The 19,110-nt window shown below is 39.4% G+C and overlaps 1 protein-coding gene across 1 annotated transcript in view; it reads right to left on the reverse strand.

The window, feature by feature from the left end:
- Positions 1–19,110, reverse strand: part of OBSCN (obscurin, cytoskeletal calmodulin and titin-interacting RhoGEF) — a 161,950-nt gene that overhangs the window by 132,078 nt on the left and 10,762 nt on the right. The window contains exons 9-10 of the mRNA XM_042981271.1: positions 4,631–4,906; positions 1,656–1,931 (exon numbers count right to left, since the gene is read on the reverse strand). Of these exons, the coding sequence (XP_042837205.1) occupies positions 1,656–1,931; positions 4,631–4,906 (552 nt within the window). The remainder of the gene's footprint in view (positions 1–1,655; positions 1,932–4,630; positions 4,907–19,110) is intronic.

Below are 19,110 nucleotides of genomic sequence, written 5' to 3' on the forward strand. Positions count from 1 at the left end.
TTTTCAGAGTTTGGTTATCAACATTATACTGTCTCTGTGAAGTAAATCATAAATAGCTTCCTCTTCTCTTTTCTAGAAAAATCTCCAGGAATAGGCACTAACTTCTTTCCAGAACATTTCACATAATCTACCAGTGAGAAAGTGCACATGGTGTGAGATTATTTACTACATCTCTATTTGTTTAAAACATTCTAGGACTATTTGAGGTGTTGAAATCTTCTTGTGTCACTTTTATCTGGTTTTCTAAGAATTTGGTCAATTTGTCAAACCTTTTCATATGTATTACCCTAAAATAATTTGTAATATCATCTGAAAATAACACTAAAAAAAGACACATGGTAGATTTTTTGTATCTGCATACACCAACAAATAATTTTCTGCAGATACAATACCAAACAGTCAGGTGGTGGCACCTGGAAGCCAACGTAGGACTGCAGCCCATTTTTATTTGCCATTAAGACTCATAAGGAGTGGTGCCTGGGTGGCTCAGTTGGTTAAGCATCTGACTTTGGCTCAGGTCATGATCCCATGGTTCATGAGTTTGAGCCCCGTGTCGGGCTCTGTGCTGACAGCTCAGAGCTGGAGCCTGCTTCAGATTCTGTGTCTCCCTCTCTCTCTCTCTCTGCCCCTTCCCTGCTCTCTCTCTCTCTCTCTCTCTCTCTCAAAAAAAAAATAAATAAAAACATTTTTAAAAATTTTTAAAAGACTCATAAGGAAAGGAAAATACATTTAGTTCTGACCCTTTTCTGTGAACCAGCCAGAAATGGACAGACACACAAGTCTCTAGAAAATGGTATGCAATGCTGCTTTACCAGACAGCAGCTGTTAAAGACCTCGTCTTTAACAAAGTGTTCTTGTGTAAGATAAGCCACTTATTCTTTTCCATTTCTAAATCGATGAATCATACCCCAAGGGGAATTCTGACACAGAATGTTCTAAGAGAGGGGAAGCAAGATTTGCTTCAAAAAGAGAATCCAGACTTCACATGTGTCTATCACATATCTGTCAGCCCTCTGCTCTCAGTTTGCTTTGTGCAGACATTGCACAGAACAGGGATCTAGACTTTGCTAGATCCGTGTCCATGTGCAAGGTAACTTCCGTGTCCATGTGCAAGGAGGAAAGGGTGTCCCAGAATGCCTATAACTTTGATAGTCCATAGTTCTGTCTGAGATACATCCAATTATGATTGGCTGGAATAAATTACTCCTTATCCTGGTTTAATGAAATTCAAACATCTCTCCCTAGGGTGAAACAACATGTTGCTAGATGAGGGCACCTGGGAGCTGCCAGGACATTAAGCAGAGGGAAATGCATATATCATGGGTGAGAAATGCCTGGTCTACTTCAGACTCCAAGTGCAGGGAACAGCCAGAGGTCCAGGTACCAAAGAACACCCAGAAATTTCTGAGCAGATACAGGGAACTTACAACTGCCATTACTGTGTGGAAACAGCACTTGGGTTTCTGGGAGCACAATCTCCCTTCTGTTCATACCCTTCCCACCCAACCTCCCTTGGCCCAACCATGGGTAAGGGCATTGGGAGAATGGGCCATGTGAACACATGAGGTCTGGTGGGAAGAGCACCATGGTTGGCTGGGGATGTAAGCCAATCCCATCACCTCCACACAGGCTATGACAGTCCCATAAGAACTGACCTGTGACATCCAGGTGGAAAGACACCTTCTGGCCCCCGGCCTCACAGCTGTACTCCCCAGCATCCACCTTCCCTGCCTGCTGCACCACCAGCTTCCTGCTGCAGCCCTTGGCCTCCATGTGCACTCTGGAGCTGGCACTCAGTTTCTTCCCATCCTTGTACCATGTCACCTCCGTCTTGTCCTGAGCCACCTCACAGCTCAGCGTGGCACTGGCCCCTGCCTTGGCCTGCACCTCACTGCATGCTGGCTGCCCCTTAGCAAACATGGCCGAGCGCTCTGGGGAAAAAGAGGCATGCACAGGTTCAGAGACACAGAGCTGTCACCAGCCTAGGTCACAGGAATGAAAGCCTCAGGGTTCAGTAAATTTTCTACTTGGAGCAAATGCCATCACATGCCCAGAAGAGTGCTGGAGTGTGTTTGTAAACATATGCCTCCTGTCCTAGAGCCCAAGTGTACATTTGGATGTGTCCTGACTCAAGAGCAATTTCTAAGGCTGGTGCAAGGTGGCAGAGGCTGTTCCATCACCTGTCTCTGCTAGTTCATGGTCCTTCCCATGTGACAGCCAGCCCTTGTGGGCAGGTGGGGTTGTTCACTCCTGTATCCCCAGCACATGGTGTGTCCACCACAGACTACCTTACCACAGTGTAACTCCCATGTTAATGCACTAATTCGTTTGCACAACCCAGTGGAGTTTGGTGTGACTGTCCCCACAGAACCAAAACAAAAACAAACAGAAAACATCTATCTCCCCACTCACTACTGACCATGCCCAAAAGTAACCATTATCTTGACCTCCGCCACCATCAATTACTTTTGCCTGGACTTTGATTTCACATGAATGCATGATCCATTGGGTGTTCTTTGGGTCTGTCTTCTTCCCCTTGACAGAATGTGAGATCTACCCATGCTGCTGCATGCATGGATAGTTTTCTATTGTATGAACACCTCATCTTGTGTTTGCTTTACCTCTTGTGATTCATCTGGGCTATTTCCCATTTGGGGATATGATGAGTAAAGCTGCCTTGAACAGTCTTGTATGTCTCTTTGGGGACAAATATAACTGCTAGTACATACATATGGCTAAATTTGGCTTTAATAGATACTTCCAAAGAGTGTTCAATAATGATTGTGACAACTTACTCTACCACTGACAGTGTGTGATAATTCAGATTCTCCACATCCTTACCAACACTTGAGATCATCGTTTTTTAAAAAATTGTGTATATCCCATTAAACTCAAGTATGTACATGCAGGAAGGATCTTAGGGATTCCATGCTCTGAGCCCACCAGAGACAGACTACCCTGAACAAAACTACAAGGTGGTCCCAAGTCAACATGGTCCTGGAATGAGCCAAAGTTTGATTGTCCTCTCCCTGCCTATCACAGGAAAGAGCAACCCTCTTTCTAGAATAAGATAGCAACATCCATATAACAAGTTTTCTCATGCAATATCTGACAGTCAATCGAAGCATTGCTGATGTGCCACAGACAGGAGTAAATAGAAAACTAAACAAGAAAAAAGTACAATATCAGACGATTGATTATTATGTTTTTTCAGACTGGGATACAGCCATGATTAATACAGTTTTAAAATGAAATTTTAAAAAAATAGGTCAAACATGAAAAATTTACTACAGAGTCTGGAATCTATAAGAAATCAAAAAATGGAAGTTATATCACTTGAAAATAGTAAACACACTATAAGTGAGTTGGACAGCACATTAGATATAGCAGAATACAATATTAGAAAATTGGAAGGCAGGTAAACAACATACCCAGAATAAAGCAGAGAGAGAAAAATAATTCGGAGGCAGAGAGAAAGATGCAACAAGATATGTGGGGAAACATAAAAACGTCAAATAAAATATAACAAGAGTTCTGACAAAGGAGAGAGATAGGACAGAACAGAGAAAGGCCAAGGATAGCCTATGGTTGATGAGGACATAAACCCAAACACTCAAGGTGATCTACAGCCCCAACCGGTATGAATACAAAGAAAACCACATCCAGGTTCATCAAAGTAAAACTTCTGAAGGCCAAAAACAATATCTTAAAAGCAACAGGAGAAAAGAAAAGAAAACCCTTGAGAGAATATAACAGATCTGACAGTTGATGTTCTAAGAGAAAATATGGAACCTAGAAGACAATGGAATGATATCTTTAAAATGTGAAAATATATAAACTTGACTCTTAACAACACAAGGGTTAAGGGTGCCAACCCACCATGCAGTAAAAAAAAAATTCATGTATAACTTTTACTTCCCTAAAATGTAACTACTAGTAGCCTACTGTTGACTGGAAGCCTCACGGATGATATAGTCAATTAACACACACTTTGTATGATATGTGTATTATAGACTACACTCTAACAATGAAATAAGCTACAGAGAAAAAAATGTTATTAAGAAGAGAAAACACATTTACATACTGTACTGTATTTATAGAAAAAATCCGCATATAAGTGGACCTGTGGAGTGTAAACCCATGCTGATCAAGAGTCCACTGTATTTACATATGTAACTTGATACCCAGAGAAAATAGGCCTCAGAATTGAAGACAAAATAAGTACTTTTTCAAATAAGCAAAAAAAGAAATTAAAGTACCAGAATACCTACTAAAATAAATATGCATGATGAAGTTTTTCAGGCAGAAAAAGTAAATAAATAATCTCAGAATATTGGGCCCAAACCCTGGCTCTTAGGTTTTCTGGCTGTGTGAATATCAGCAAGTTATAGAATTTTCTTAGCTCATATTACAATGAGAATATTCAGAATTCCTCCTCTGAGGTTGTTGTAATGTTTGCACAAGTGAAAAGACAAGAAGCATTCGTAAAATGCTGCCATGGGTATATAATTAATAACTGCTAGCTATATGAAAGCATGATGACAAAATAGACCATTAGATGTCACCTGTGCACACCCCCAATCCTTAACAACTAGCTTAAGGAGCATAAGACAGATGTCAAGGAACTCACCAATGACATCCAGGCGGAAGGAGACCTTCTCCCCCGCAGCCTCACAGCTGTACTCCCCCGCGTCCGCCTTTGCCGTCTGCTGCACCACCAGCCTCCTGCTGCAGCCCTTGGCCTCCACACGCACTCTGGAGCTTGCACTCAGCTTCTTCCCGTCCTTGTACCACGTCACCTCCGTCTTGTCCTGGGCCACCTCACAGCTCAGTGTGGCACTGGCCCCCGCCTTGGTCTGTACCTCACTGTGTGTTGTCTGTCCCTTGGCAAACACCAATACAGGTTCTGGGGATAGGAATGGACAATTAAATGTCTAGAACTGAATAAGGGCCCACCTTCTGGGTCTCAAAACCAGGATTCCTTGGGCACAAGCCTGCCTTGCTCCTGGATCCCTCCACACAGAGAATTCCACACTCAGGAGATGCATAAAGCAAAGAACAGGTTGTTTCTCAGAATCTGAAGGCTCCAGGTCAAATAATTTCCAGGTCAGTATGTGTCATGTTACAGGATTAGGCATTTACCATTTGTGATACCATAATTATCCTAACAAATGGAGGCATATCTTGTCACTTGTACATCAAAGCACAGGTATTTTCAGGGAGAATTTCTTGTGCACTGTCACCAAGAGTGGGTGATGCCCAAGGCACAAGAACACACACACAATGACTTCTAATGCAATCTGTAACTTCTAGCAAGCCAATCACCATTCCTGTAATCAAACCCCTGTCCTTGGGACTGGATGTGGTTTTTATTAACTTACTTCTTTTGCTTCACATCACATTACTTCTAGGACCCACTTATTCACTCTAGACTAAATTTTCTTCCTTTTGACGTATATCCATCAGCATTTTTTTTCCAGCAAGGTTTTGTGATGGTAAATTCTCTCCATTTGCTTCCTGAAAACATTTCTATTTCATTCTGAATTTTGAATGATAGTTTGGCTGGATACAGAATTCCAGTTGACAGTATCTTCCCCAGTACATCGAAGGTGATGCCTTCTTTGTGCTCTTCATTGCTGTTGACAAATCTGCAGGAAGGATAACTGCCCTCCCATTAATCTTTATTTTTCTGTGGTTCACTGTGATGTGTCTATCTGTGGACTTATGTTCCCTACATTCCTCATGATCACTCGTAAATCCTGAAGCTTAGGATTCACATCTTCAACCAGTGCTAAAAATTACCTACGTGATTTCTTTCATTATTTCTTCTTCCTCATTCTCTCCAGTCTCTCCTAGAAGTCCTTTTAGACACATGTGTGGCCTTCTACTTCTCTTCCCCACATCTGTCATTATCTCATTTTTTTAAATCTCTGCTTCATTCTGAGTAACTTCCCCAGATCTATCTTCCAATTCAGTGATTTTTCTTCAGCTATGTCTAATTTGCTACTTATCGCTCCACTAAATTGTTTATCATAAATGTGTTTCCCATTCAAGAAGCTTCCCAAATGTGCTTCTCATTCATTTGGTTCTTTTTTGAATCTGCCTATTCTTTTTCTTACTATTTTACTTTTTTCTTACATTTTCAAGTCTCCCATATAACTCATTTTAAGTATGCTTATTTCAAATACTCTTTCAGATAGTTGTTCTATTATCTGAGGTCCCCAGGTGGTCTAATCCTGATATTTACTGTGACTTCCAACTCTCTTCTATGTAGGATTATTCCTCCGGTGCTTAGATGAATTTTATTGTGAGTGCATCTAGCATGGTTTCCTTAGCCAGTGGTATTAAGTGTGGCCTGGGTGGTGAGGTAACCCACCCACCTGGGCCAAGGCAGAAAGACAAGTGCCCTATAATCTCCCTGAGCTCCAGGCATATTGCTTTATTGGGCCATCTTTTCTTTAATGATGTGGTTTTACAACGTTTCCATCCTTGTATGCTGGTCTCTGTTCCACTTCCTTTTTGCTCCCACAGTCTATTTGCAAGCTGGTAGTGTAAGTCAGATGCAGATCCCTGGGACCCAAAGTCCCCCAATTGTGCACCAACTCATCACCCATTGCTTTAGTTTCTTAGTGCCTCTTCCTTTCTAGCACCTGGAAATGTCCCTTTTTCGTCTTGCCAGTCCAGATATTAACTTAACTTGACTTTATTACATTCTGTCCCACATTTTAAGATGTCTATGATGGGAGAGTTTTCACATTACAGAAGTCCACAGTACTGCTGGAACCCCAAATCCAGATGGGGTGTTTATAAGCCTACCTTTCCACATGAGATTATTCAATTTCATGCACTAGGGACTTTCTGCTTCAGGAATGCCTCTCTATTTTCTCAACAGAAGTCAGTGGAACTCTTGGTTTTTGGCCTGCACATCAAAGCATTGGTATTTTCAGGGAGAATTCTTTACATGCTATCACCAAGAATGGGCACTATCCTTGAGTTACAAGATTTTTAATTGGATTTCTAATATTTTTTAAAATTCAAATAGCCAAAGTAAAAATGGTCCTATTTTTATGCCTTAAATATATTTTTCATGGAGAAAAAGATAAGGCATCCAGGTGGCTGAATTTCACCTACCTGTCCTCAGTGACCTGATACCACCTAGGACAGGTGTCTGGATGGAAGGCAGTGATGATGATCCAAAAATCTATGCAGTGACTGGCAGGGGCTGTGGTCAGCCTCAATGTTCTTTGGTTCTCCTCCCACCCAAGCCCCTCCCTACATGGTCTCATGTCCCCCAGTGTCCCAGGGGGAGGTCCCATCATCATCCACTCCTTCCACGCCACTTCTTCCCCCAGTCCCTCCTACCACAAACATGCCAACAAATCCTGAATCTCCAACCCCAGACCAGTGTCAACTGAGTACCATGCCCAGATAGCTGACCACCCTTGGACATCCCAGGCTAGCATGTCACCTGCTTCTTCCAGCAAATATGCTCCTGTCTACCTGCCATGTCTCATATGGTGACCCCTAGATCTATGTATTCACACATGGGTTTAAGATTCATCTATGTCTCCTGCTTCTCAGCCCACACCCACATGAGCACGAATTCACGCACTCATCATCCCTCTCTGTCCCCTCAACCACAGCCTCTGTTTGACTTGGACATCTCCAGAAGCAAAACCTCTGCAGTAAGATGTCCTTGGGGACCAGATGGGTTAAGTGGAGTCTGCATGCTTCTTGTGGATGCCATGCCCACCTGAGCTTCTGCCACATCTGCCCTCCCAGCCAACAGCTTTGCTTTTGGAATCATGGTCTCTCTGTCATTTCTCCACCCGTGAGGCTATCACCAGATGAGTCCTCACAAACACTACCATGTGAAAGCAGAGAACACCTAACCACACAACCAACTGTCACCTTTATCCATAACCAGCTGAACACACAACTTTCATACTGTACAGTGAGGCACCTCCTATTCATTTTGTGGCCCCAGACTCAGCTGCATCCCCAAGGTGGGGTTGCACCAGGTCTCCGTTATTTCTGACATTCACTTCATAGGAGTCCTCACAGACTAATCTTAAAGAAAACTGTATCTCTTTGATATGCATGTCATGAAATCATTCCTGATCACACTGTGTGTGTGTGTGTGTGTGTGTGTGTGTGTCTATGTGTATATATGTGGGGGTATGCAGGTACGGTTGTATGTGCACATATATGTGTGTGCATGTCTTTGTACATGTGTTTAAACGTGTGTATGTTGTTGTATGTGTTTAAATGTGCATGTATGAAGACGCCTGGGTGGCTCAGTTGGTTAAGCATCTGACCTCGGCTCAGGTCATGATCTCATGGTTTGTGGGTTCAAGTCCCACATCAGGCTCTGTGCTGACAGCTCAGAGCCTGGGGCCTGCTTTTGGACTCTGTGTCTCCCTCTCTCTCTGCACTTTCCCCACTTTGTCTCTCTCTCAAAAATAAACAAACTTTAAAAATATGCATGTATGTATGTGTATATGTGTCATGTATGTATGTTTGTGTGTATATATGTTTGTGAGTGTGTATGTGCATTGAAATGTATGTGAATACATATATGTCTATTCATGTGTGTATGTGTGTTGTGAGCATGTATATGTGTTTATGTACATGGGTATATGTATGTCTATGCATGTGTGTATGGATGAGCATGTATGTGTTTAAATGTGCATGCATGTGTATGTGTGTGTGTTTGAGATGGCCTGCCACTATCTGTGCCCAGGAAGAAGCACATGTGGGAGCCCTCCATGATTACTCTGACCCCACCACACCATGAGGCCCCCAGCTACAGTGTTTTGCCTTCAAAATTCACCTGAATGAGTTATAAATATCCCTGAAAGGGTGCTTAGGATTTGTCCCACACTAGAAATGCCAAAGTTTGGGTCCATCTACATAGTTACAGAAAATTAAAACCCATATTTTTACAAAAACACCTGCACTTGGTTCCAGTTCTAGGCATAAACACTCCACCGTGTTTCAGTCACCAAATGCAGCCACAGGGCCATGGAGCAGCCATCTGAAGATTCTCAAAGTAAGCAGCAGCAGGCAGATTGGGGAGAAAAACCAGAATTCAAAGTCCACCAAACCAGAAGTGAGTCTACCTTTCCCCCCTTGCCTGCACTCAAGGCAGCTCAACATCCAGAAGCAGGTCCCCATCCTTCTCCCAAAACTTAGGGAAGAGAACCCCGAGTGCTGAGAGAGAATGGAAGATACCCCATTTTTTCTCCATGCTCTCATGCCCCAGCCCATGAAGATTAGAGACCCCTAGAACACTGAGGGTATAGAATATAGTATTCCTATGCAACTGAAGGAGGACACTGATCTTTCTCTTTTCTATCATTCTGCCACTGGACACTGGTGCAGGTGGGACCATTAAAAGCAAGTATCACAATAACATGCCTAGAGCTCCAGCTTCCCAACTAAAGAACTGAAAAAGAAGACAGAAGATCTGGAACAGGTGGTTGTCCAGAAATGCCAGGGATCACCACTGAGTCACATTTGAGTGAATATGACCCCAAAAACCAAACCAAAAATTTTGAACTCTGAACTGGGCAGAGGCCACTGTCCAGAGCCACACCTACCACTAAGTGGGCACATTCAGGACAGATTCAAATGGCACTGCAAAGTCTCTGTAAAGAAAACAATCTACGGGGAGTTGGCAGGAACCCATAGCCTGAACTCAACAAGGCCTATTTCCAGCTTTACTAAGATCAACATACCTCATTAAATGTAATACTCAGGGTTTCAAAACATACCATTCAGTATATACGGGATGCCATCCAAAACAGCCCCCTGAAAAACCAGGAAGCTCTCAGTTCACATGCATAGGAGAGGACTATTAACAGATACCAATGTCAAAATGACACAGATGCTGGAAATATCTGACAAAGATTTTCAAGCAACTATTACAAAAATGGTCCAACAAATGAAAGCAAATACTCTTGAAAGAAATGGAAAGACAGAAACTCTCAACAAAGAAAAACAAGATATAAAAACCCAAATGGACCTTTTACAAGTGGGGAAATAAAATAATTGAAATAACTCACTGAATGGGCTCAGTAGCAGAATGCAGACAACAGAAGACTTATTGAACTTGAAGATAAATCAATGGAAATTATTCCATCTAAACAAGAGCAAGAAAGGGAGTTTTTAGATAGAGCTTCAGGGACCTATGGGATGAAACCAAAAGGACTGAAATTCATCTCATCAGTCCTGGAAAGAGAGGAGTAAAGGTCAGAAAAATATTTTCAAGAAACAGTAGTTCAAACCTTTTCAAATTTGGTAAAAGACATTAACCAGATTATGAGAGCCCAGTAAATCTCAAACAGAATAAATCCAAAGAAATCCACACCTAGACACACCATTTCAGAGCCACTGAAAATTAAAAGACAAACACTCTTGAAAGCAGGCAGAGAATACAAACCCATGATTTGTAGGGGAACAGCTTGAGTGACCATGAATTTTTCTCATCGAAAATTAGTGCTGAAAGAAAGAACCATCAGCCCAGAATTCTGTATCTAGCAAAAATATCCTTCAGGAATGAGGATAAAATAAAGACATTCTGTATGAAAGGAAGTTAAGAAAACTCACTGTCAGCCAATCGCCTCTACAAGAATTACTAAGGGAAATGACATTGTAGGAAGATTCAGAGCATCAGGAATTAAGGAAGACCAACACACATGGTAAATATTTGGGTGTTATGGACTATGAACTGTCTTCCCTCCCATGATCCATTTGTTGAAGTCCTAACCCCCAATTTTGGCATTAGGACACTTAAGGAGTTAATTATGGTTAAAAGAGTTCATAAGGGTGAGACCCTAATCCAATAGGACTGGCACCTTTATAAGAGAGAGATACCAGAGATCTCTCTTGCTCTCCATAAACCCACAGAAACCAGGCCAGAAAAGGAGGCCTCACCAGTACATGGCCAAGCTGGCACCTTGATCTTGGGCTTCTAGCTTCCAGAACTATGAGAAAATAAATTTATGTTGTATACACCACACAATCTGTGGTGTGTGTGTGCATGTGTGTGTGTGTGTGTGTGTGTGTGTGTGTGTGTGTTTAAGTAGGCTTCAAGCCCAGCACAGAGCCCAATGCAGGACTTGAACTCATGACCCTGATATCAAGAACCAGACCCTTAAGCGACTGAACCACCCAGGCTTTCCCTGTGGCCTTTTGTTATGGAAGCCTGAATTGACTAATACACTGGTGAAACAAAATAGACTATTCTTCTTCCATTGAAATCTTTGGAATATATTTGATCATTGAAATCAAGAATTACCACATTGTCTGATGAGGTTTTCAATGGGAGACATAGTGCATAAAACAACTAATAACATAATGGTGGGAGAGTAAAAGGACCTACAAATTGATAAAAGTTCTACATCCCAATTGAAGTAGTAAAATAATGATTCTAAGGAGTTGAATATGTTTAACACAATCCCTAGGGTGACCACACAAAAATATACATAGAACCACAACAGACAAATTAAAATGGAATACTAAAAACATGCCAAATGACCCAAAAATATACAGGAAATGTGAAAAAAAGGGAAAAAGACAAAAAATAGAAGCAAATAATAAAATAGTAGACCTAAACATACCAATTATTTCATTAAATGGATATAGTGTAAACACACTGATTATAAGATAGAAATTGTCAGAATTGATTTTTTAAAATGTACCAACTTTATGTTAGCTACAAGAAACCCACTTCAAATATGTGTAGGTAAAAATAAAAGAATTTTAAAAATATACACAGTGCAAGCAGTAATCAAAACAAAACTGGAATATTTATATTAATATCATATTCAAATTAATTTATATTAATATTATTATATTAAAATTAAAATAAAGTAAACCTTTGAGCCAAGAAAATTACCAGAGATATTATAAAGATAAAAGAGTTACATTTACAAAGAATGCATAACAATACTAAATGAGTAAGCCCCTGACGACAGAGCTTCAACACATGCAAAGTAAAAACTGACAGAACTGAAAGTAAAATAGAAAGTCCACATGTATAGCTGAAGTTTTCAACACTCTTCACACAACAATTGATTGAACTAGTAGACAGAAGATCATCAGGGGTATAGAAGAATCAAACCATCAACCAGCATGACCTAACTCATATTTGTAAGGCATTCCACCCAACAGCAACAGAATATACCTTCCCTTCAACTATACATGGAACATTTACCAATATAGGCCATAGTAGTTCAGAAAAGAAATTTCTAAAACATTTTTTAAATTGAAGTAATACAAAGTATGTATGTATGACCAAAATGGAATTAGACTGGAAGTCAATAACAGAAAGATAAGAGGATGCTTCTGAAAAATATAGAAGTCAAAGAAGTCTCAAAGGAAATTAGTAAATATTTTAAAGTGAACAACAATGAAAATCAACATATCAAAATTTTTAGGATAAATTTAAAGCAATGCTTAGTGAAACTTTAACACTATTAAATATTTTTAATAGAAAAGAAAAAATTCAATCATTAATCTATACTTCCACCTTAAGAAATTAGAAGCAAATAAACCAAGAGCAAGCAGAAAGAAAAGTAATAAAGATAAGAACAGAAATCAGTTAGATTGAAAAAATAGAGAAATCAATGAAAACCATATCTGGTTCTTTGAAAAGATCAGTAAAATTGATAAATCTCTAACAAGACTAGTAAAGAAAAAAGAGAAAAGACCTAAACTAACAATGTCAGGAATGGAACAGAACATCTCCCAGACCCTGCTGGCATTAAAAGTATAATAAGAAAACATTATGAGCAATTCTATGCACATAAATTAAACAAATTTGATGAGACAAAACAATTCCTCAAAAACCACAAACTACTAAAACTTGCCCAAGAGGAAATAGGTAACTTGAACAGTTTCATCACTATAAATAAAATGTTTTCAAAGTTTAAATCTTCTAAAGAAACAAATTTCTAGGTTAGGAAGACTTCACTGACTTTATCAGGGAAATAACTAAAACAAAAATAAAGAAGGAAGAGAAGGGGCACCTGGGTGGCTCAGTTGGTTAAGCATCTGACTTCGGCTCAGGTCATGATCTCGCGGTTCGTGGGTTCAAGCCCCGTGTCGGGCTCTGTGCTGACAGTTCGGAGCCTGCTTTGTATTCTGTGTCTCCCTCTCTCTCTGTCCCTTCCCCTTTGCCCTTTCTCTCTCTCTCTCTTTCTCTCTCTTTCTCTCTCAAAATAAAAAAAAAATTAAAAAAAAGAAGGAAGAGAAATCACATTGATTCTACACAATCTCTCACAGAAAACAGATGAGAAGAGAACTCTTTCCAACCTATTTTGTGAGGCCAGCATTACTCTGGTGACAAAACCAGACAAAGACAGTATAAGAATACTACAAGCCAGAATTCCTTAAGAAAATAAATATAAGAATACTCAACCAAACAGCATCACATTGAATCAGAAACAGGTAAAAAGAATAACAAACCACAATCAAGTAGCCTTAATCCCAGGATTACAATGCTGGTTAAATATTTTAAAATCACTCAAAGAGATGTCAGCAAAAATGGCAAAATAACTTTTTAAAAATTGCATAAACCTTGCAAAATTGTTGCAGTCAACTTTTTTAGTGTTCTGGAAATTAACGGAAGGCTTGCAGCAATCTAGGAGGCATGTACTCAAGGAAAACAGCTGAATCTCAGTAAGAACATCAAGATTTGTGGTGTTTTAACATACCCAATCCTCATACTCTCCTCCCTAACTCTGAGGTAGCCTGGAAAACCAACAGTCCACAATCACAGGGAACACTGGCACTTGGAACCCACATGAGGGAGTAGAATGAGACAAGAGCTCTTTCACAGCCCATTCCCAGGGAATTATCATTATTTGACCTATTGGTGGTTCACTGGCAAACTCCACTCACAAGCCTGTCTGTCTGTCTGTCTGTCTATCTGTCTGTCTTCATTCCTTCTTTCCTTATTATTCAAACCTAAACAGAAGGCCATCCCATGCAAACAGCCTTTTCCCCATTGGCATTTGTTAAAAACAATCACATGCACTACTGATCATGGCTGCTTGAAGTGGGGTCACAGTCAGGCAGAGAAGAGGCTAACTAATCAGCTTACAAGGAAAAGCTGAAGAATGAGATGTCTATAGAGGGCTTTGGAAAGCTCTGGCACATCCCTGGGCATCTAGAAGTCCACATATATATGTATACTCAGGAAACACTTGAATAGGCCCTAAAGTCACACATCAGGCTAACCTTGAGGCTGTAAAGCATAAAGTAAGGACAAGTGTAAATTCAGAAACTGCCTTGCTGAGTGGCATATGCATGTAACAACACAATGGCCCTTGGCAAGAACTGGGAGACCTCTTGGTTACTAGCATCTAAGGAAATCACTACAAAACCATTAGCTGACCAATAAACTAACCAATCAGAGACTTCAGTGGTTCACACAGCACAAAAATGCATACTTCACAGAAGTCGTTCAGAAAAGTCACTGGACACACAAACAACAGCAACAATAACAAAAAGCAACAACAACAACCTGGGGGAGGGGTTGGAGAATCTGAACTCAAGTTCCCATGTTAAATTATTTAACATTCCACTTATCAACAAAGAATGACATGGCATGCAAAGAAGCATGGCCTGTTACAGGAAAGGAAGCAGTCAACAGGAACTGTCCCTGAGAACACCCAGATACTATCTCACCAGTCAAAGTCATTATGTCATCCAGTTAAAATATGTTCAGAGAACCGAAGGAAATCATTTCTCATAGAATAAAGTAATGTTTGAGGAAAATGTCTCACCAAGTAGAGAATATCAATAACAAGATAGATCTCTAAAACTAAATAGAAATTCTATATTTGAAAAGTATAACTGAAATGGAAAGTCACTAGAGGGGTTCAGCATCTGCTTTGAGCACACAGAAGGAAGAATTAGCACATTTGAACATAGGTCTCTTGAAATTATCCAGTCTGAGGAGCAGAAAGAAATAAGAATGAAGAAAAATGAACAGAGCCTTAGATGCCCATTGGGCAATATATGCACATGGGGGATATTTATAGGGAGAGGGCAAGAGGAAGAGGCACTGAGAATGTTTAAGAAAAAAATGATCAAAAATCTCTAAAATTAACATCCAAGAAGTTCAACAAACTCCAAGCAAGACAAACTAATGGAGAGCCACACAGAGAGAGATTATATCAAAATTGTCAAAAGCCAAAAACAAAAAGAATCTTGAAAGCAGAAAGAGAAAAGCCAGTTGTCACAAGTACTCCTACTAAGAGTGACAGCGTATTTCCCTTCAGAAACCATAGAGGTCAGAAGGTAATGGGTGATGTGTTTAAACTTCTCAGTGAAAAAAAAACAAACAAACTATCAACCAAGAACTTAATATCTGACAAAACTATCCCTAAGAGTGAAGGAGAAATTAATACATTCCCAGTCAAACAAACACAGGATTTTGTTGCATTATAACTACCCTCAAGAAATGGTAAATAGGCATTTCAGGTTTAGATGAAAAAACACTGACAGTAACTTAAAATCATATGTAAAAATAAAGGACAAGAGTAAATATATTTACCAGTAAAGGACACTGGTAAATATAAAAGCCAGTATTTTTAGTTTTTAACTATTCTTTTTTCCCAGATGACTTAAAATGCAAATGCATGAGCAATAATTATAAAACCATAAAGTTAACTGACTAAATTTGGTATATGAAGACATAATTTATGATGATAACAACATAAAGCTGTCCTTTGTGTGTGCACACAGAGCTGTAAAGAAGCAATTTCTTATTTAAACTAAGATGGTATAATTTTAAACTTGATTATTATAAAGTTAAGATGTTAACTGTCAAAACCACTAAGAGTAGACAGTAGACACTAAGAAAAAACTAGACAGGTAGGTAGGTAGGTACGAAGGTATATAGACAGACAAAAGAGTAAATATTGTACATAAACATATATAATATATATAAAGTCATGTTAAATTAAATATAATAAATATATATACTTAGTTCTGAGTACAGAAAAAGAAGTGAGAAGGAAATGAAAATAGAAAAAAATAAGTTAAATGTAAAAAACAGTAATAGAGAAAATGAGGAACAAAAAAGATATGACATATTAAAAGAGAAAAATACAGGGTGCTTGGGTGGCTCAGTCGGTTGAGCGTCCAGCTTTGGCTCAGGTCATGATCTCATGGCACATGAGTTAAAGCCCTGCATCAAGCTCTGTGCTGACAGCTCAGAGCCTGGAGTCTGCTTCAAATTCTGTGTCCCCCTCTCTCTCTGCCCCTCCCCTGTTCACACTCTGTCTCTCCCTCTCTCTCAAAAATAAAGAAACATTTTTTAAAAAATTTAAAGAGAGAAAAATAGTAGAAGTCCTTCTTTGTAAATATTAATTTAACTGTTAATAGTAATTCTCCAACTAAAAGGTGGAGATTGGCAAAACAGATTAAAAAAAATATATGCTGTCTACAAGAGACTCACTTTAGATCCAAAGACACAAATAGGGTTTTTTGAAACAAATAATTTTAAAGTGAAGATATGCTCCTTACAAAGAGCAACCAGACAAGATGGTTTTTATGTTGTCAGGTTGAACAGACTTTAAGGCAAACCATTACAAAACACTATATATTGATTGAATAATGTATTGATTAAGGACATCATAAGTTGATAAAAGGGTCAACTCATCAAGAAGATCTGATAACTATGAACATAAGCACAACTCACAGGAGAGACCAAACCACACGAAGTGAAAACCAACTGATTAAAGAGAGAAACAGACAGTCGTACAATAATAGTTGGATAATTCAATGCCCCACTTTCAGTAATGGACATACAGCCAGACAGGAGCTCACTAAATAAACAGCAGTGCACACCAGCAGACCCAGCTGAGTCTACAGAACTCTTCAGCCAACCACAACAGGAAACACACTTCACTAAAGCACAGAGCATGGGAGAGGCCAGGAAACAAGGCTCAATAAATGTAAAAAGATTGAAATAATGCAAACAGTCTTTTCCAACCACAGTGGAGTGAAGCTAGAAATCAATAATAGAAGGAAAACTGGAAAATTCACAAGCCTGTCAAAATGAAACAATGCACTCTTGAAAAATTATAAGGAAAATTAGAAAACATTTTGAGATAGATGGAAATGAAAACACAACACCTCAGGACTACTAAGGTGCACTGAAAGCGCTGATAGTTGTATATTATAGGTCTATGTCAAAACAGACGAGCACAAATCAATAACTTAACTTCGCACTTTAAGAAACTATGGAGCACCTGAGTGGATTAGTTGGTTGAGTGTCTGACTCTTGATTTCGGCTTCAGTCATGATCCCAGGAACATGGGATTGAGCCCCACGTCCAGCTCCACACTGAGTGTGGAACCTGCTTAAGATTCTCTTTCTTTCCCTCTGCCCATCCCCCCTCACATGCACACACATTCTCTCTCTAAAAAACCATAAAACTATAAACAAAACTATAAACTATAAAACTATAAAGCTTAAAACTATAAAACTATAACAAACCTATAAAGAGTAAGCAAAACCCCAAGTTAGAAGAAGGAGGGAAATAAAGACTGGAGTGGAGACAAATGAAATAGAGAATAAAAAAGCAATAGAAAGAACAAAGGACATTTTTAAAAATCCACAAAATTGACAAACCTTTAGCTAGACTGACCCAGAAAGTTTGAAGTCTCAAATTATTAAAACAGAAATAAATGTGGGGACATCAGTACAGATCTTAGAGAAATTAAAAGCATGGTAAGAGAATACCATGAACAATTGTATGCCAACAAATTGGACAACCCAGACAAAATGGACAAACTCACAGAAATACACAAATTATCAAAACTGACCCCAGAAGAAATAGAAAATCTGAACAGACCTACAAAAAGTAAAGAGGTTCAATTAATAATCAACAACAAAATGAAAGGCATCTAGACTTTAAATAAAGAAGTAAAACTATCTGTACATGCAGGTGACACCTTTTTGTATCTAAAAAAATATCCTTAGGGGCGCCTGGGTAGCGCAGTCAGTTGAGCGTCTGACTCCGGTTCAGGTCATGATCTCATGGTCCATGAGTTCGAGCCCTGTGTCGGGCTCTGTGCTGACAGCTCAGAGCCTGGAGCCTGCTTCATATTCTGTGTCTCCTTCTCTCTCTTCCCCTTCCCTGCTCATGCTCTGTCTCTCTCTGTCTCTCAAAAATGAATAAACATTAAAAAATGTTTTTAAATATCCTTAGGAATCCATGAAAGAATTAATAGGTGAGTAAACCAGTTCAGCAAGGTTGTAGGACTCAAGGCCAATATTCAAAAGTTAGTTCTGTTTCTGTGTATTAGCAACAAACCATCTGAAAGTGAAATTAAGAAAACAATTCCATTTAAAGAAGCATCAAGAAAAATGAATGCATGGCAACAAACTCCACAAGTCTTTTACACTGAAGACTGTAAAATTTTGGGAAAAAAATTAAAAATCTTGATAAATAGACAGGTAGCCTGTATTTACGGATCAGAAGATTAATGTTGTTAAAACAGCAATACTCAAATTGATCTACACATTCAGTACTATAATAATCAAAATACCAGCTGCCATTTTTGCAAAATTTGAAAGCTGATCTTAAAATTCAAGTGGAAATGCAGGGACCTCAAATACTCAAAAAAATCTTAAAAAAGAAAAATGAACAAAGTTTGAGGACTCACACTTGCCAATTTCAAAACCCACCACAAAGCTACAGTGATCTAAACTGTGGTACTGACATAGAACAGACAGTTCTATGTATCAATAGAACAGAATTGAGAATCCAGAAGTAAATCCCAACATTGACGGTCAGATGATTTTTTTAGTGTTTATTTTTGTGATAAAGAGGGAAAGAGAGAGCACGCATGCACACGTAGTGGAGGAAAGGCAGAGAGAGGGAGACAGAGGATCTAAAGTGGGCTCCACACTGTCAGCACAGAGCCTGATGCGGGGCTCAAACGCATGAGCTGTGAGATCATGACCTGAGCCTAAGTCCAATGCTCAACCAACTGAGCCAGCCAGATGCCCCAATATCAACTTATATTTGACAAAGGTACCAAGAAAACTCACTGGGGGAAACGTCTGCTCAACATACAGTGCTGG

This window comes from Panthera tigris, chromosome A1 (genome assembly GCF_018350195.1).
Source record: "Panthera tigris isolate Pti1 chromosome A1, P.tigris_Pti1_mat1.1, whole genome shotgun sequence".
Classification (NCBI taxonomy): domain Eukaryota; kingdom Metazoa; phylum Chordata; class Mammalia; order Carnivora; family Felidae; genus Panthera; species Panthera tigris.